The sequence below is a fragment of the Phyllobates terribilis genome, unplaced genomic scaffold (assembly GCF_046119375.1).
Source record: "Phyllobates terribilis strain yellow unplaced genomic scaffold, ASM4611937v1 Scaffold_3__8_contigs__length_932513732, whole genome shotgun sequence".
Lineage (NCBI taxonomy): Eukaryota > Metazoa > Chordata > Amphibia > Anura > Dendrobatidae > Phyllobates > Phyllobates terribilis.
This window is the reverse complement of record NW_027362763.1, coordinates 465,817,048-465,837,718: the sequence shown is the minus strand read 5'-3', so window position 1 is coordinate 465,837,718 and position 20,671 is coordinate 465,817,048. Positions and strand designations below refer to the sequence as shown.

The 20,671-nt window shown below is 45.1% G+C and overlaps 1 protein-coding gene across 1 annotated transcript in view; it reads left to right on the top strand.

The window, feature by feature from the left end:
* The window catches only part of BEND3 (BEN domain containing 3), a 47,263-nt gene that overhangs the window by 14,733 nt on the left and 11,859 nt on the right, over positions 1-20,671 (top strand). Inside the window, exons 2-3 of the mRNA XM_073675792.1 lie at positions 17,252-17,308; positions 20,306-20,499. Of these exons, the coding sequence (XP_073531893.1) occupies positions 17,269-17,308; positions 20,306-20,499 (234 nt within the window). The 5' untranslated portion in view covers positions 17,252-17,268. The remainder of the gene's footprint in view (positions 1-17,251; positions 17,309-20,305; positions 20,500-20,671) is intronic.

Below are 20,671 nucleotides of genomic sequence, written 5' to 3'. Positions count from 1 at the left end.
ATTCAGCCCCCCCGGGGGCAGGAACAGGCAAGATAAAATACAGGTGAAGATTCAGGGTTCAGGCCTGGGTATTCAGCGCCCAGGTTGGCAAGAAACAGGACAGAACCTGGCAACTCAGTAGTTGCACAAACACACGGAAAGAGAATGTTGCTCAGGCACCTCCCAACAGGTGGAGGTGTCTTAAGTACTAAGAGCCTCCTAGCAATAAGCTGGGGACACATTAGGAATGAACACACTGTTTCTTTAAGAATTAGGAAGTTCACGCAAGGCCGCCCTAAGCATGCAGCCAGGAAACATGCACAGCAACCAGAGAACCAGGAGGTCACTGCACGCAGCAAGCAGAGGACAGGGAACTCGCTTCACGGCCTGGAGTGGTGATTCGGTGTCCCTGCATGATGCGGGATGGGAAGCCATGCAGGGACGCAGGCAGTGGTGTTACAGTCCCCCCCATCCCCTTACACCCCTTCTTCTTCAAGCCTGCAAGGATCTTCTGCAGAAGAAGTGAAGCCCAATTCTCCTCAGGATTACGTACAGTCCAGTCCATCAAGACATCCTTAGGACAGAATGAGGCGGGCGTGATACTAGGAACCTTGGATTGCCAAGTTTCCCTCTGCCCAACGAGATTGGCTACCACCATAGAAGATATGGCAACCTTGACTTCTTCTGCCTGATCGGTGGATAGTAGAGACTTGATGGTTTCTGTTATGCACACGCCCGGGCTAAGCGGCGTGTGCGTGTGATTGGTAGTGATTCCACTGGACCGTGCCGGAGAGTGAATGCCTGGAGGGGCGTGACTAAGTATTCACCCGATCCGACCAGGGTCGCACGACGGCATACGACGCCAGTGCACCAAGGAGGAACCGAGCAGAGGGACCAGGTGCTACTCCAGGACAGACCCCGGACATGGCTGTTGACCCACACAGGGGAATACAGGAACAGGCTGGTAGGCTGGCACACAGACTGGTGGGTATAGGCAGGCACGACTGGTATGCAGGCAGGCGGGTATGCAGGCAGGGGGGTAAAGGCAAGCACAGCTAGAGTGCAGACAGGGAGGCACTAGCAGGTAGGAACACAGGCGGGATAGGACCCAGTACACACCGGGACTCAGGAACAATACAGGCAGAGGGTTACAGGCAAGCACAGCTAGAGTGCAGACAAGGCTGAGCAGGGAGGACAGGGCTCTGTTCACACGGAACAGACAGGAAGGGAAAGACAGAGCCAGATACTCACACAGTACTTGCAGAGACAACAAGCAGGAGTTAGGTACGAGTTCAGACTCTGCAGAAAAAGGAAGGGAACGGACATAGAGGCAAAACAGGTAAAGGACAGGAGAGAGTTCAGACTGGAACTGAGTGTACGGAGGAGACCGACACTGCAGAGGGATACAGGAGCGGGTCTGGGAATACGGCCCCCAGAGAGGCGGAACGAACAGGCAAGGAGCGTGTTCAGACAGGACAGACCAGACGCAGGAGCGGGTCTAGGAAATCGGCCACTAGAAGGCGAGAGGAACAGGCTAGGAGCGTGTTCAGACAGGACAGACAAGAGAACACAGAAAGGAGTCAGTTCAGACACGGGAGCTGATACCGCAAAGCAGGAGACATACAGGACTCAGTTCAGACACGGGAGCTGATACCGCAAAGCAGGAGACATACAGGACTCCGTTCAGACACGGGAGCTGATACCGCAAAGCAGGAGACATACAGGACTCAGTTCAGACACGGGAGCTGATACCGCAAAGCAGGAGACATACAGGACTCCGTTCAGACACGGGAGCTGATACCGCAAAGCAGGAGACATACAGGACTCCGTTCAGACACGGGAGCTGATACCGCAAAGCAGGAGACATACAGGACACAGTTCAGACACGGGAGCTGATACCACAAAGCAGGAGACATACAGGACACAGTTCAGACACGGGAGCTGATACCGCAAAGCAGGAGACATACAGGACTCAGTTCAGACACGGGAACTGATACAAAAAGCAGGAGACAAGAGACGGGACCTGGCACCTTCAGAGTGCAAGCACACACTGAAGGAAACACTATGCTCAGGCAGGGATAGAAGGGAGCTGCTGAGCTATATACCAAGTGACAGACAGCAATAGGCTGAGGACGCACAAGGGGTGTGACCCACAGCAGGTACAAAAGGCAGGAAGTGATCGGGCGCCGCCCTTAAGCAGCAGAAACAGACACAAACAGACAGCATGGAGGGAAGCCAGAGAGACATTCTGGACAGGAGATCAAGTGCGCCCTCTTGCACAGTGGGAGATGGACCACCATGCAAGGACGCCGCCAGGTATGTTACAGTACCTCCCCCCTTACGCCCCCTCTTCTTCAGGCCTGCCAGAATCTTCCGCAGGGAATTCGAGGGCCAGTCGTTCACTGGGTTGGAGGGGGACAGAGACTTAAGGGTAATCTCTGCTTCGAGGTACATCTTGTCAAGCTCACAGGAAGAAATAGACGGGTTATCACGTACATAATGAGGAAAAGTCACTGTCTCTTTGTTATCTGGTGGTATCCCGGAGGATTCAGGAAACAACTGGAGGTCCTCCGCCGGGTCAGAAGAGTGCAGAGGCTCAGAGAAAACAACTGCTTCAGAGTACACTAGGTCGGACTCACTGGAGGAAGCAGGCGAGGTATCGGGTACCGAGTATAGGAAAGTCTCTGTCCATTCACCACCAGGTGGCACCCCGAAGGGTTCTGGAGACAGCTGGCGGTCCTCCGCCTGGTCAGAGGGGTGTAGAGACTCACGGGTAACCTCTGCTTCAGAGTACACTAGGTCGGACTCACTGGACGAAGCAAGCGAGGTATCAGATCCAGGATATAGGAAAGTCTCTGTCCATTCACCACCAGGTGGCACCCCGAAGGATTCTGAACACAACTGGAGGTCCTCCGCCTGGTCGGAGGGGTGTAGAGACTCAGGAGTAACCTCTGCTTCGGAGTACACTAGGTTGGACTCACTGGACGAAGCGAGCGAGGTATCAGGTACAGAGTATAGGAGAGTCTCTGTCCTTTCGCTACCAGGTAGCACCCCGAAGGGTTCAGGAGACAACTGGAGATCCTCCGCCTGGTCGGAGGGGTGTAGAGACTCTGAGGTAACTACCACTTTGGGGTACCCATTGTCAGGCTCACAGGACGAAGCGGACAAAGTATTGAGTACCGGGTGTAGAGAAGTCTCTCTCCATTTGTCATCGAGTGGTATCCCGGAGGGTTCAGGAGGCAACAGGGGATCCTCCGCCAGGTAGTAGAGGTGCACAGACACTGAGGTAACCACAGCTTTGGAGCATCCTTGGACATGCACACCGGTTAAAGAGAAAGAAGCATCTGATGCCGGGTGCAGGAAGTTCTCCTGTGTGGAGTCTGGATGGGCAGAAGTCTCTTCGGCCAGGAGAACTGGTGCACTACCCACGCACATTACCCATTGGGGTTTCTCCGGGATACAGGGAGATGAAGCTTCAGTAGGGACTTCAAGGTTGGGGTCAGGAGGTCTCAGGGAGGACAGACCCTGGCGTGACGGCTTGCCTCTAAGTCTAGCACGTCTGGACTGCCTCTTGAGGTTGAGAGAAGTATTCCGGAAAGCGTAGTCACCCTGTGAGGATTCTGGGTGGGCAGTAGTCTCATTGGGCTGGAGGACTATTGCGCTACCCACACACATTACCCGTCGGGGCTGCTCCGGGATATTGGGAAGTGAAGCTTCAGCAGGGGCTTCAGAGTTAGGGTCCTCGAAGACCATACGAAAGGCCACCAGGAAGGCCTGCAGGTCAAGGATGACAGGATCCCATGCTTCCCATAGGGGGGTGACCCATTTCAAGGCATCACCCGCTAGGTAGTCAATCATAAAGGCCACTTTAGCCCAATCGGAAGGAAAATAGAGAGGGTAGGCCTTAAAGTGTAGCATGCATTGCTCCACAAATGCACGACACTGTCTTGGATCCCCATAGTAACGTGGCGGATCCGCAGGAACGAGGGCTGATAGATCCATCTGGACGGGTGCGTAATTCGCCTGGAACTCAGCTAAAGGGGGAAAAAAATTTATTTATTTTATTTTAATGCATGTATTCGCTGGAAAAACTTCTCAAAGAGCGAAGGCCGTGGGGCTCAACGGGAACCATGGCCTGAGCATGCTGTTATGCACACGCCCGGGCTAAGCGGCGTGTGCGTGTGATTGGTAGTGATTCCACTGGACCGTGCCGGAGAGTGAATGCCTGGAGGGGCGTGACTAAGTATTCACCCGATCCGACCAGGGTCGCACGACGGCATACGACGCCAGTGCACCAAGGAGGAACCGAGCAGAGGGACCAGGTGCTACTCCAGGACAGACCCCGGACACGGCTGTTGACCCACACAGGGGAATACAGGAACAGGCTGGTAGGCTGGCACACAGACTGGTGGGTATAGGCAGGCACGACTGGTATGCAGGCAGGCGGGTATGCAGGCAGGGGGGTAAAGGCAAGCACAGCTAGAGTGCAGACAGGGAGGCACTAGCAGGTAGGAACACAGGCGGGATAGGACCCAGTACACACCGGGACTCAGGAACAATACAGGCAGAGGGTTACAGGCAAGCACAGCTAGAGTGCAGACAAGGCTGAGCAGGGAGGACAGGGCTCTGTTCACACGGAACAGACAGGAAGGGAAAGACAGAGCCAGATACTCACACAGTACTTGCAGAGACAACAAGCAGGAGTTAGGTACGAGTTCAGACTCTGCAGAAAAAGGAAGGGAACGGACATAGAGGCAAAACAGGTAAAGGACAGGAGAGAGTTCAGACTGGAACTGAGTGTACGGAGGAGACCGACACTGCAGAGGGATACAGGAGCGGGTCTGGGAATACGGCCCCCAGAGAGGCGGAACGAACAGGCAAGGAGCGTGTTCAGACAGGACAGACCAGACGCAGGAGCGGGTCTAGGAAATCGGCCACTAGAAGGCGAGAGGAACAGGCTAGGAGCGTGTTCAGACAGGACAGACAAGAGAACACAGAAAGGAGTCAGTTCAGACACGGGAGCTGATACCGCAAAGCAGGAGACATACAGGACTCAGTTCAGACACGGGAGCTGATACCGCAAAGCAGGACACATACAGGACTCAGTTCAGACACGGGAGCTGATACCGCAAAGCAGGAGACATACAGGACACAGTTCAGACACGGGAGCTGATACCGCAAAGCAGGAGACATACAGGACACAGTTCAGACACGGGAGCTGATACCGCAAAGCAGGAGACATACAGGACTCAGTTCAGACACGGGAACTGATACAAAAAGCAGGAGACAAGAGACGGGACCTGGCACCTTCAGAGTGCAAGCACACACTGAAGGAAACACTATGCTCAGGCAGGGATAGAAGGGAGCTGCTGAGCTATATACCAAGTGACAGACAGCAATAGGCTGAGGACGCACAAGGGGTGTGACCCACAGCAGGTACAAAAGGCAGGAAGTGATCGGGCGCCGCCCTTAAGCAGCAGAAACAGACACAAACAGACAGCATGGAGGGAAGCCAGAGAGACATTCTGGACAGGAGATCAAGTGCGCCCTCTTGCACAGTGGGAGATGGACCACCATGCAAGGACGCCGCCAGGTATGTTACAGTTTCCACCTTGACATCTTCATCAACCAGCCCCTTTTGAACTGAATGCATCCTCACAGGGTTCATCTTCCACCCTGTGTCCAAAAAAAAAGCATCCTAGAGGCGGGGAGGTTCCTGGGACAATCGTTGGAGATATGTGGAGAAATCTTCACTGCTTCCCTTTCTGTGGAGGTTGCAGCACACCTTGACTCGACGACTAGCAGACCAGTAACGACCTGACTGTTCATGGCTACAATCAAGGTCAAAGGTGGAGAAGGAATACTCTCTCCAAGGTTGGCCTCTCCTACAGACCCAAGGCTCTGGAGCACTTCTTCTTTCTCAGGACAAAGACGTGCACTGTTCTATACAACCACTGCAATCGCTGAATCCCTTGTTATATCGAAGTTCAGAGTGACGCTCAAACAGCCAAACCCGGTCGACTTGCACGGGTTCAGAGCAGGCGGCCGTCCCAGGAAGTTGGGGGAACAAGCAGGCTTTGGAAGGACAGAGCTAGGCGTGACTGTTTCCTCACATGCGTCTCTACTTCGGTCCTCTCCTGGAAGCTTGGAAGGGAAGATGTAGCAGGAAATTCATGACTTGGCTCATCGAAGATCCTTCGAAAGGCCACCAGGAAGGCCTATAGGTCTGAGGTGACAGGATCCCTTCTCTCCCACAAAGGGGGTGAGCCATGGTAGGGCATCTCCTGCTAAGTAGGACATGAGGATTCTTACTTTAACTAATAAAAATAATGAGCAAAAAATTTGTAGTGCTGCATGCACTGCTTCGCATCCCCATAATACCATGGCGGATCCTGCGGGACGGGTTCCACTCTAGGAGCGCAAGTCGCAGGTTGAATAGGCACACCCGCAGGAACCGCGACTTGGGCTAGTGCAGCAAAAGTCATACTGGCAAAACAATAGTTGATATAACTCTGAGAGCGAAGGACCAATGGGGTTCATCGGGGACAATGGCCTGAGCAAACTGTTATGCTTGTGCTCAGACTGTTTAACGCGAGCGTGGGTCGTGATCCCACTGTGCTGTGGACCGAGGAGAGCGCGTGACTAAGTGCCACACCAAGACTGACCTCAGATGCACGGAAAGTGACGGTGCCGCGATCCCAGGAGTGCCCAGGGGGGCGAGACCTGGTGCTACTTCGGAGTAGACCTCGGCCACACGGCAGCTGACTATCAATGAGGTATGCAGACTGACATGGCTGATTCACAGACAGGCTGGTACAGGCAGCCACGGCTGGTATTCAGGCAAGCAAGTGTAGGACCCAGTTCAGACTGGATGGGTAGGAACAGCTTCAGGAAGAACTGGGTCACTGACCTGTAAGACTGGAATACAGTAATGGGTAGGACCCATGTTCAGACTGGACACACAGGAACGACTTTAGGAGGGTTCAGGCCTGTGAATTCAGCCCCCAGGGTGGCAGGAAACCGGTTCAGAGACAGGGCAGGACCTGGCAACTTAGTAGTTGCACAAACACACTGAAAGAGAATGTTGCTCAGGCACCTCCCAACAGGTGGAGGTGCCCTAAGTACCAAGTGCCTCCCAGCAATAGACTTGGGACACATTTAGGAATGAGCGCATTGTTTCTTTAAGAATTAGGAAGTGCATGCACTGCTGCCCTAAGCATGCAGCCAGGAAACCTGCACAGCAGGCAGAGGACCAGGAGCTCACTGAATGGCCTGGAGTGGTGAGTACGTCGGTATCCCTGCATGGTGGAGGATAGGAAGCCATGCAGGGATGCAGGCAGTGGTGTTACATAAATATTTCAATGAATTTGTACAGATAATGGATGACATTAAGGCTATGTTCACACATGTTGGGTTTTTCAGTGTCACAAATCTGCAGCAAAACCTAATCTCTGGCAGGAAATCACCTGCGTCAAAAACACAGGTTTTGCTGCGTTTTTTTCACTGTACTTCTGTCTCTATTTATGCATGTACATTTAAGTTCTGTGAAAAAAAGAACCCCATTCTATTTTGCCATCAAAAACGCTGAAAAACCGCTGATGAAAACTTTGGTGCGTTTTTTTTCACCACCCATTACTTCCTATGGGTGAAAAAACGTTGAAAAAAGCGCTGAAAGAAGTGACATGCTCTATTTTCCAAAAACCCAACTAAGGCACAAAATATACAACAACAAAAAAACATGATGTGTGAATGGAGAATTCTGGCTTCTCATAGACTGATGGTACTGCAAAACGCAGCTGAAAATTTGCATAAAAATCTGCAGCAAAAAACGCTGAAAAACATGTGTGAACATAGCCTAAAGGTGGAAAAAGTTCTGAAATTATTCGTCTTGGTACAACTTTATTACAAAAACCTAGTATTTTAATGGGTGTGTAGACTTTTTATATCCACTATACTATATATTACCTTACAAATGCCTTAGTGTGTCACGTGGCCATCCAACCACATGGTTGTACTATTTTGGTTAAAAAAACAACACAGGACATACTAACACATACGTATATGTAAATATATATATATATATATATATATATATATATATATATATATATATATATATATATATATATATATATATATATATATATGCACACACATACAATTTATATATATTGGTTTGAAATCGATACAGAGGTTTTTGGGTTTCGCCAATTATTACAGAAAATTCATTAAAAATGTTTCTATTATTGTTAAACCACTGACCGATCTCACCAGGAAAGGTGCTAATACGGTTCAGTGGACTACTGAGGCCATTGAAGCGTTTGTGTTTCTAAAGGAAAGGTTCAGCTCTGCCCCCATCCTTATGCAGCCTGATGTGACTAAGCCGTTTTTTGTTGAGGTTGATGCTTCTTCTGTGGGGGTCAGTGCGGTGTTGTCTCAGAAAATCAAGGATGGAGTACATCCCTGTGCCTTTTTTTCAAAAAATTTTTCTGAGACTGAACTTAATTACGATATTGGTAATCTGGAATTGCTGGCTATTAAACTCACATTTGAACACTGGCGTCATCTCTTGGAAGGATTTTCCATTCAGGTTTTCACTGATCATAAAAATCTGATCTATCTTGATGCTGCCAAGCGCTTGAATGCCCGTCAGGCTAGGTGGGCACTTTTTTTTTCGCGGTTTAATTTTTCCGTTACTTTCATCCCGGGTACCAAGAATGTTAAAGCTGATGCGTTGTCTCGCAGCTTTTCTCCCAGCAATGATTGCTGCATTGGACTCCGTTTTGGAGGATGAGATTCTTAAAGCACAGGAGAATGCCCCATCTAACACTCCCCATGGGAGGTTGTTTGTGCCTAGGACCTTTAGGAGAGATTTGTTTTTTGAGTGTCATGAGTCTCGGTTGGCAGGTCATCCAGGAATTTCTGAGACCAAGAGACTTGTGGGTCGCAGTTTTTGGTGGCCTGGATGGCAGAAGGAAGTCATTAAGTGGGTGCGTCAATGTACTGTGTGTGCTAGATCTAAGTCTTCTCATACTCCTGCTGCGGGGTTGCTTTGCCCTCTGGAGGTTCCTAGTGCACCTTGGACACATCTGGCTATGGACTTTATTACTGACCTTCCCTCCTCTGAGGGTTTCACGGTCATCTGGGTGGTCGTGGACCGTTTTAGCAAGATGTGTCACTTGGTTCCCTTCATCAAACTGCCCTGCGCTAAGACACTCGCTAAGACCTTTGTCAAGGAAATTGTCAGACTCCATGGTGTTCCTACTGACATTGTTTCTGACAGGGGACCTCAGTTCGTGGCTCGTTTTTGGCGTGCCTTTTGTGACAGGTTGGGAGTTCATTTGTCGTTTTCATCTGGATATCTTCCTGAGTCTAATGGCCAAACAGAAAGGAAGGATCAGGATGTTGAGCAGTTCTTGCGTTGTTTTGTGGCAGACAATCAAGAGGGGTGGTCTGAGTTTCTGCTTCTTGCTGAATTTGCTCTTAACAACCATACATCCTCTTCTGCTGGCTGTTCGCCTTTTTTTTGTTGTTCTGGGAGACATCCGTCTTTTGGGTCATTCTCCAAATTGGTATCGGCTGTGCCTGAGGAGGAGAGTTTTTCCGGTGATTTGGAGAGAGTTTGGACCGATGTGCGTGGTAATCTTCAGGAGGCTAACAAAAAATCTAAGAGGTACTTTGATGGGAAACGTCAAGAGGTTTTGTTTACGGTTGGTAACATGGTTTGGTTGTCCTTTAAGAATCTGCGGTTGAGGATTCCTTCTAAAAAATTGGGTCCCAAGTTTGTAGGGCCCTTTAAGGTGCTTCAGATAGTTAACCAATCTGCTGTTAGGTTGGAGGTTCCTACCTCCTGGAAGATTAATCCGGTGTTTCATGTTTCTCTATTGAAAAAAGCTGATGTATCAGATAGAGACGCCACTGCCACTGTTCCTCCGGTGGTGGAGGACGGGGAATATGAAATTTCCCGCATCCTTAATTCTAGACAGTATAGAGGGAGTTTGCAGTATCTCGTCGCTTGGAAGGGTTTCGGTCCCGAGGATAACTCATGGGTGAGGGCGGATGATGTTTCTGCTTCCAGACTTGTCAGAGCGTTTCACAAGAGGTTTCCTGATAAGCCTGGGCCTAGGGGATCCGGAGGATCCTCATAGAAGAGGGGGTACTGTTAGAACTCTCCTGTTAGGTTTTTTTCTATTTTGCTGGTCACATGACCTTTTTTGCCTATTTAATCCTGCTCCGCCCTTCTGGCCATGCTGGGCTTCATTGTAATTTCTACTCTTAAGCTAGCCAGGTGCTTTGTAACCTTTCTCAGTCAGTTTTTGCTAGGTCTTTTGACCTTTATGTTGTGTGTTTGTCTTTTTACTGCTACAATTTCTGCTAGGAGGTGTCCATCTTTCTCCCAGTCCCTAGTTCTTGTAGGGATCCCTCCCTCACATCTATAGGTCTTCGTTCAGACTAGCGGAGGACTTTAGCGGGTCTGATCGCAGGATCAGGTTCCCCGTTACATCGTAGGGATCTAGCTTAGTTTTGTTGTAGGGACAGATCTCCTGCCTTTCCTTAGTGCTTGTAGCCTATCATAACAATAAGTTTATCCGAGTCACCAGCCTCAGAAATCGCAGGTTAACAGCAGCTCAGACTAGAGACCAGGTAAATGCCACACAGAGTTCTAGCAGCAGACACATCTCTTCAACAATTGTTAAGAGGAGACTTTGTACAGCAGGCCTTCATGGTAAAATAGCTGCTAGGAAACCACTGCTAAGGACAGGCAACAAGCAGAAGAGACTTGTTTGGGCTAAAGAACTCAAGGAATGGACATTAGACCAGTGGAAATATGTGCTTTGGTCTGATGAGTCCAAATTTGAGATCTTTGATTCCAACTACCGTGTCTTTGTGCGACGCAGAAAAGGTGAACGGATGGACTCTACATGCCTGGTTCCCACCGTGAAGCATGGAGGAGTAGGTTTGATGGTGTGGGGGAGCTTTGCTGGTGACACTGTTGGGGATTTATTAAAATTTGAAGGCATACTGAACCAGCATGGCTACCACAGCATCTTGCAGCGGCATGCTATTCCATCCGGTTTGCATTTAGTTGGACCATCATTTATTTTTCAACAGGACAATGACCCCAAACACACCTCCAGGCTGTGTAAGGGCTATTTGACCAAGAAGGAGAGTGATGTGGTGCTACACCAGATGACCTGGCCTCCACAGTCACCAGACCTGAACCCAATCGAGATGGTTTGGGGTGAGCTGGACCGCAGAGTGAAGGCAAAAGGGCCAACAAGTGCTAAGTATCTCTGGGAACTCCTTCAAGATTGTTGGAAGATCATTTCCGGTGGCTACCTCTTGAAGCTCATCAAGAGAATGCCAAGAGTATGCAAAGCAGTCATCAAAGCAAAAGGTGGCTACTTTGAAGAACCTAGAATATGACATATTTTCAGTTGTTTCACACTTTTTTGTTAAGTATATAATTCCACATGTGTTAATTCATAGTTTTGATGCCTTCAGTGTGAATGTACAATTTTCATAGTCATGAAAATACAGAAAAATCTTTAAATGAGAAGGTGTGTCCAAACTTTTGGTCTGTACTGTATATACACTATGGTTGTGGGGGGAGCGGCAGAGGAGCGGGGCACAGGAGGCAGGAGCGGCCTGCTGCAGCCTACATTGTGCCTTCTACTAAAGAAAATGAATATTCACTGCTCCCCACACCTATGGGCTGGAGGAGAGAGGAGGCGAGTATAATTATTTATTTTTTGTGTGCAGCGTGATGGGGATCAGGGTGCCAAGCATACCAGGAAGAGTGATGAGGGCAACCATACATACCAGGATGAGGGATGAAGGGTGCCATACATACCAGTAAGAAGGATGAGGGGTGCCATACATACCAGGATGAGAGATGGGTGCCATACATACTAGGATGAGGGATGAAGAGTGCCATACATACCAGAATGAGGGATGAGGGGTGCCATACATACCAGGATGAGGGGTGCCATGCCATACATACCAGGATGAGGGATGAGGGGTGCCATACATACCAGGATGAGGGGTGCCATACATACCAGGATGAGGGATGAAGGGTGCCATACATACCAGGATGAGGGATGAAGGGGGCCATACTTACAAGGAAGAGGGATGAAGGTGGCCATACATACCAGGAAGAGAAGGGGGGGTACATACCAGGAAGAAAAGGGGCCCGTACATATCAGGAAGAGGGATGAGGGGAACCATACATATCAGGATGGGGATGAGGGCCACGTATAACAAGAAGAAGGGGGCCATATATACCAGGATGGGGGATATTAACAGAATTGGGGGACATTACCCCTATAACAGTGTCAGCAGCAGACCCCCTCTCCCTTAACAGGGCATCATGACCACATTTTTTGTTTACATTTTTTTTCTATTTTCCTCCTCTAAAACCTAGGTGCGGCTTATGGTCCGGTGCGTCTGATAGTCCGAAAAATACAGATATATGCTATATGCATTAGCATGTCCTGTGTTGTGTTTTTTTTTTTTTTTGTTTATTTTGAAATTTCTTTATTTTTGTTTTATTAATTTACGTAAGAAACAATGAAAACTTGAGGCACTGTGTGCCACATTCGTAGATCACTGCAGTAACTTGGTACAATGTCCATATAGGTGATCCTAAGAAATATAACATAACATCTTGACATTGAGGTAATTAGTCATACTAAAGTATTAGTAATAGTTATACAATAAAACTACCTAATATGAAGTTTCTTTAGAACATCCACTAAATATAAAATGAAGGTCCAAAGAAAAGCAGAAAAAGAGAGAAGAAAAAGAAGAAAGCAGTAGAGAAAGCACAGGGGAAGAAAGACACGGAGGTAAGGGTGTGGGGGTGGAGTTGTTACTCAGACTAAGGGTCCTGTGATTGGTGTTCCTCGAGATATGCCAGGTACTCGGCAGAAAATCTAAACTCGAACCAATAAAAACTAATTTTATAAAAGTAGGAATTGTTAGCTGTAGCGGTTAGTTCCTCCATGAACATCACCTCATTCATTTTAGAAAGCCAAAGGGCGATTTTCGGATCGGTATCTTTTTTCCAGGTAAGGGGGATGCACGCCCGAGCCGTCATAATTAGGTGCCTCAGTATAGAATGCCTGTATGTTTTTAGCGGGATGTCACAGTGATGGAGAAGGACAAGCGCAGGAGTCAGGTCAGTCACAAGATCAGTGAACCTTCGTATCACTGATTGTACTTTGTCCCAAAAAGGAGTGTTTGCATGACCAAAAAATGTGTAGAAGATCCCCTTCCTCATTGCCACATCTCCAACACATGGGACTTGTCTCTGGGAAAATCGAATGTAATCGAGACGGGACTATGTAGTCGAATTTAGTCGAGTTGAGACAACAATTTAGAACTGGCCTCCTGGAAACGAGAGCAAATCGACGCTTTATGCGTTAAAAATTTGCCTCCATTGGTCTTTTGATATAGGCCTAAATCCCCTTCCTGCTGTGTCTGAAACCTGGCAACCGGGAGGTCTGGTGGGTTGATCAGTAGAGAGTATGAAAATGACAAGGTGTGCCTCAGAGCTCCTGCACTTGAGCAAGCTATCTCGAACGTCATTTTCTCACTATTAAAGAAGGCTCTAGGAGGGAGTGACTGAAATAAAATGCAACAATTGACCTACTCTCCTTGCATCTAGAGTGGATGGTGAAGAATATCAAGGAGATGATCCTTTATAGGAGGCCAAAAGTGTCCTCCTCCAAAATGAAAAATTCTGAAATGGCTTTATTTATTCAAGCTTGGAAAATACTATCATCGAGACTCGGGGAAAAAATTGGATTGCCCAAAATAGGAAACATGTAAGAATATTTCGGTATGATGTGGTCACGCACTAAAGAAAGGGAACGGCAAGCCAGAGTAGTCCCAATTGTGGGATGTGTTTTAAGCGCTTTGAGCAAAGAAGAGTCCAACCCGGGGGCCTATATGAGGGGGATATTTGTAAAGCTTTGCTCAATCCTGACCCATGCTTTTCTGGGGCCCTGTGTTGGTTTTTTAATCAAAATAGTACAACCATGTGGTTGAATGGCCACATGACACACGGAGGCAATTATATATGTGGGCCAACACAGGGGGACTTGACACCTAATTGTTTACACTGTAGAGGATGCTGTGGTCCTCACTCACCAGCTGGGGAAGTACAATGCCACGTACAGTGGCGAGTCACTCCTACTACACTCGCAGTCTGTGCTCACATGGAAGCACTGAACAGGAATGTACAGCATGATATGGGCAGTATCAAGCGATAATGGGGAAGGGGGGAGAGATTTTATATATATATTTCAGTTGTTATCCTGAGACAAGAACTCAGCTTAAGAGGATGCATTTTTTATTACAGTTACCGTCCAGGAGTGACTATTTACTAGTGTGTGTTTATAATATATATAGTATTTATTTTACTCGCTTATGTAGCTCCATTCATTTCCAGAGCACTGATTTCTCCATTTGGGCTCACAATATATATTCCTATCAGTATGTATTTATTTATTTTAAGTGTGGAAGGAAATCTGAGTAGCCAAAGGCTACAGTGCTAAGGTGTATGTGTGTTTTTTCTATTCTGTTCATGGTAGATGTAGCTCCATGCCACAGTGCTAAATGCACCCAAGATTGGCACATATAAGACATCTGGTAGCTTCCATCGGCCAGTCAGTCACCTGACATGGATCACATAGAAAATGTCTGAGCTAGGCTTGATTGTGCAGTGAGTGCATTCATGAAAATCTGCTTCTTGTGGAGAACTTTGAGAGTGTTTATGTTCCAAGTTGGCCAACATTCCACAGGTCAAGATGGCAGAACTCATTGATTTCATGCCTGACCAGGTTAAGGCTTTGAAGAAAGCAAGTGGTGGGACAACAGAGTTTAATATGCATATTTGGAATTTGTATCAAGTGGATACTGTGAAATGAAACACCATCTCGGACTTCCACAATAAATATACTCTTGACGTATACTGTTTTTTACTGGATGGCACAAAATTCTATTGAAATGACATCCTGAAAGCTTGCCTAGCCTAACACAATTAAAGAAAAGTTAAATGGGTTTTCCACTTTAAAAAAAAAGCGGTCCTCAAGCTATTGCAGTTATGTAAAATAACAAAATTAGGTTGTGTCCAGCATCCCAGGGTGCAGCTCCGGCTCTCCACCATATCTCCTGTCTCCATGTTTTTGCTGCAGCATTGAGATCATGACGACTATGCACATCACCGATTCAGTTATTTCTTAAATAGCTTCTGAAAATAAAAAAATTACCATCTTTTTATGTAAAAAAAAAAATATATGGCCAATTTTTTTGGGGGTAGAAAGTGTATTTAGGCTACAGTGGGAAAAATATGTGCTAGACTGACGATTTTGGAGAGGTCTGTAATTTTATCATAGGTACACTTCAACTGTGAGAGACAGAATCTAAAAAAAAATCCAGAAAATCACATTGTATGATTTTCACATAATTAATTTGCATTTTATTGCATGAAAGAAGTATTTGATACAATAGAAAAACAGAACTTTAATATTTGGTACAGAAACCTTTGTTTGCAATTACAGATGTCAGACATTTCTTGAAGTTCTAGCACACACTGCAGCAGGGATTTTGGCCCACTCCTCCCTACAGATCTTCTCTGGATTTTTCAGGTTTCTTGGCTGTCGCTGGACAACATTGAGTTTCAGCTCCCTCTAAAGATTTTCTATTGGGTTCAGGTCTGGAGACTGACTAGGCCACTCCAGGACCTGAAAATGCTTCTTATGGAGCCACTCCTTAGTTGCTGACTCTATATTTCGGGTCATTGTCATGCTGGAAGACACAGCCACGACCCATCTTCAGTGCTCTTACTGAGGGAAGGATGTTGCTGGTCAAAATCTCACGATACATGACCCCATTCATCCTACCTTCAATACAGTGCAGTCGTCCTGTCCCCTTTGCAGAAAAGCACCCCAAAAGTATGAGGTTTCCCCCACCATGCCTCACGGTTGGGATGGTGTTCTTGGGGTTGTACTCATCCTTCTTAAAACGGCCTGGAGATGTGCTGGCGGGAGCAGGGGGACCTTGTGTGCCCTGCAGAATTTTAATCCATGATGGTGTAGTGTGTTACTAACTGTAATGTTTGAGACTGTGTTCCCAGCTCTCTTCAGGTCATTGACCAGGTCCTCCTATGTAGTTCTGGGCTGATTCCAGATGTTTCTCAGAATCATCTTTACCCCACGGGGCGAGATCTTGCATGGAGCCCCAGATTGACAGTAATCTTGTGTTTCTTCCATTTTCTAATAATTGCACCAACAGTTGTTGCCTTGTCCATAAGTTGCTTGCCTATTGTCCTGTAGCCAATCCAAGCCTTGTGCAGGTCTATAATCTTGTCCCTGGTGTCCTTAGATAGCTCTTTGGCCATGGTGGAGAGGTTGGAGTATAATTGATTGAATGTGTGGACAAGTGTCTTTTATACAGGTAATGAGCTCAAGCAGGTGCAATTAATACATGTAATGAGTCCAGAGTAGGAGGGCTTCTTAAAGAAAAACTAACAGGTCTGTGAGAGCCAGCATTCTTGCTGGTTGGTAGGTGATCAAATACTTATTTCATGCAATAAAATGAAAATTAATTATATAAAAATCATACAATCTGTTTTTCTAGATTCTTTTTTTAAGATTGTCTCTCACAGTTGAAGTGTACCTACTATAAAAAATTACAGACCTCCATTCTTAGTATCAAATACTTATTTTCCCACTGTATGTTAACACTCAGCATTTTTGCAGCAGCTACAACCTGCTCTCTTGGCAGTAAAAATGCTGCATTCAAAATGCAGGGTTCACTGCATTTTTACTGCTTTTTTTTTGTGCTTTTGCTGCATTTTTTGGGTGACGATTAGATGTGTGATTTATCTACTGTACATGTTTAATAAATTTAGTTTTATTCACCAAAATGCAGCAAAAACACAGCAATATCTGTTTGCTGCGTTTTTTGCAGTGTATTTGCACTTTAATTGTTTTCTATGGGTGAAAACATGCTGCAAAAATGCTGAAAGAATTGATATGCTGTAGATATAAAAAACACTGCAGTTCTCAAATTCAGTCAGGGGAAAGAAAAAAACAGCATGAGATTTCTGATGTTGCATAGCTTTTGATGGTACAAAAAAACACCGCAAAAAAAAAGCTGTAAAAATGAATATACTGTATCTTTAAAGATTTTTATTAAAAAGGATGACATAGTTAATTTACACCTTGTCATGGTGTTAACATATATTTTTTATTTTCTGATACAGGAAAAGTAAAAAGGAAAATGAGTTCAGTTGAATTCCAAGACGAAGATGAAACTGAAGGTTTGTCCATTTTTGCTGTTTTTAGAGCTGAGCTTTGGTTGCCTTGCTGTGAATAACAAAGTTTTTTTTTTAAAAAGTTGGTTTATGATTTGAAGCTGACAGTTACTTGAGAAGACTATTAAGCTGTACAGTATACATTTGGGCAAAATTTCTTATGACCTTGGATAATTCCTCTTGAGGTTCAGTATTGTTTTTTTCTTATAGTATAGTTGCTTCTTTTTAAAAGGATAATTAAAAGGGGTTGTTTCAATGTATTTGAAAATGTTGATAACCTTTAGGGCCAGACCTAATTTGGCTTTAATGTCCACACGCTTTTTTCTTTCGTTTTTACATTCACATTCCGGGAGCTTTCACTTTTTTTTGCGGAATAAGTTGTACTTGTCAGTGGAAACATGGAAACATTTTTGGGTATATGCAGCCTAACACTTTACTTTTATTTAACTATTTTTAGGGGAGAAATAGAAAAAAAACACCTATTCTGTTGTTGTGTTTTTTTTACATTTTATTTCAAATACTACGCTATTCACATGCTGCATAAATAAAGTATTAACTTTAACTTATAGTTAAATATTTAACTTTTGTGTCAGCATGATTACCAATACCAAATTTATGTAGTCTTTTTTTCTTGTTGTTTTGTCTGTTGTTTTATTACTTTTCTACAATAAATACTGTTTTTAAATAAATCATTTGTTTTTTTATCCTCATCTGAGAGTAATACGGTAAGTTTAACATTTTTCCAGCAACTGTATGAGGGTTTTTTCATCACAAGATGTAGTTTTCATTGGTCCCATTTTGGGGTAATTATGCATTTTTTCTAACCCTTTCTTACACTTTTTTGAGTGTATTGATCAGAAAAGCATTAATTCAGCTTTTTTGGGGGATTTATCATACACTACTTACCATTCATATAATTAACATGCCACTTCTCTCTGCAGGTCGTCAATATGATGATGAGAAAAACAAATCTAGTTAGGGTTTTTTATGTTTTAATAATTTTGCTATGAAAAACAAGCCTTTCTGAGAACTGTAAATGTTTTACTTTTCTGTAGACTGAGTTGTCTGAAGGCTTATTTTTGTGGGACAAGTTGTTGTTTTCACTGTTATTATTTTTTGGTACTTCTGACTTTTTGATCAGTTGTTTTTAACAAAAAAAAACTGCAGTTCTTGCATTGTTATTTTTTGCACTCCAGGTTCAGGATAAGTAATTTATAATGTTTTATAGTACGAGTCAATACAATTACAGTGATATCGAGTTTTTCTATGTTTTACAACATTTGCACATGAATATTACTTTAAAAACCTTGTTTTTGCATTTTATTTAGTGTCATAGCTTTCTGATTTTTCAGAACAGAGCTTTATGAGGCTTGTTATTTTTGTGTAATGAACTGTTGTTTTTATTGGTACCTTTTTGAGTTATATATGACTTTTTGGTAATTTTTTTCATTTGATTTTATGTGAGGCAAGCTGAACAAAAATAACAATTCTATTGTAGTCTTCTGTAGCTTGAACCATGCGATCCTTGTGATAGCCATTAGTGTTATACTAAGAGGTAGCCTGATAGGCTTTGATCTATGCCAGACATAAAAGCCATTGTAAAGCCTTAGGCTGTGTGCTCACGATGCATTTTTGGTGCGTATTTGCAGCGCGTAAACACTCCAGAAACGCATTGCATACCTTATCCCATGACTTTCTATGACATTCTGCAAGTTCTGTGCACATGGTCCGTATTTTTTCTGCGCAGATTTTACTCGCAGAAAAAATACGGACATGACCAATTATTGTGTGTTTCTGCATGCGTATTTGCCTATACAATGCATTGGAAAAACGCATAGCAAATACGCGTCAAAATCGCATGTAAAAAACACATGCGTTTTTCTGCCAAGGAGATGCAGAAATGCTCAGGAAAATTTCTGCTTCATTTCTGCATCGTGGGCACTAAGCCTTAGGTTGCCATAGGAATCATCAGCTCCCTGCGTTTGTGCTGCGGGAAGCTGAGGGAGTGCTCTCTCGCTCACTTATGACTATGGCATGTAAAGACTTTATTGAGCTTCTACAAACACTGACCGCACTAAATTTCCTCTGCAATATCTTTGCTATCAGGGAAAATTGAACTCTGATAGGTCCTTGGATCATGATGCTGGGGTGAACATTAACTGTTTTTACATGTCCTAATGTAAATCGGCACATTCTTTAGGACATGAAAAGCCAGTAGGGATGAGGTTAAACACCACGCCAATTCTACGGTTCAGGAAGCTCATGGTTCACTGCAGCACAAAAAGGGAGTACCAGTGTCACCTGACATGTTTGAATGCTGGCTATAAGGCTGGTGCTGGCTGTAAGGCTTATAAGATTCAATTATAGGTTAATCTAGTTTTTTCGCCATTACCGTTGATGCAGAGACAGCCAACCTACTTCAAGCACGTTACTATTCATATGCCGACACAGAGAGGAGAAGCTCCCTTTTTGTGTTATAACAAACCCGGAAGTGAAGCTTCCTGGACCTTGGAACTCCTCTGACATTGAAACAATGGGGCAGCTATCATCATGAAAGTATATTAATAGGTGTAATCAATTAAAAAAAAAATTATCTGATTGGTTATTCCATTTAAAGCTTCACTTTGAAGCCACTTTAAATAGAAAATTTAACCCAACTCAATTGTCTGGCTTTTCATAAAGAAGTGTTAGTAAATGGCATTGGTGTGGCACAACTCAAAGCTCTTTGGTGCCATTCATATATTTACATTTGCACTGATAGGCTGACTGACGTGGCTAAAAGAGTTTGCTCTCATCTCACCCCTTACCTTGGAGTGCTGAGAAGTTGCAGACAACAGATGAGTTACAAGTGGGTATTTATAGAATTGTATTCGAACGCTCCTTACTTAGTGCATGGAGCCTGGTGGTAATTTTGGCCAGCATCTACTGATTTACTTTTACCTGCATTCTATATCTCGGTAATTATATTACATTTTTGATATTGGTGTTTTCTGAACTTTACAGTCAAAGTTGTAAAAGTGGAATTACCGGGTGAAGAGGATCAACTGGTTTGTTCCCGGTCCATTTCTGCACGAAAGTTAGTTCCAGAATCTACTGTTAATTGTCAGTCCAGTAAAAGGAAACAAGCCCTTAATACTTATGAGACTTCAAGCAACGATGTTGAAATTCTTGTAAAGAAAAGAAGACTTGTCCCAGAGGTGATTAAAGATCATTTTTAGTTTCCAAGCAAATCTTGTTTAAATGGGGTTGTCCCCGTTCAGAAAACTTTGGGCTTTAAGTTGCGGCAGTTATAATGAAACACATTGAGTATCAATTATCCCTCCGCATAGGTCCAGCGCTTGCTCTCAGCTGCTGCCCTTCATCTGTCTG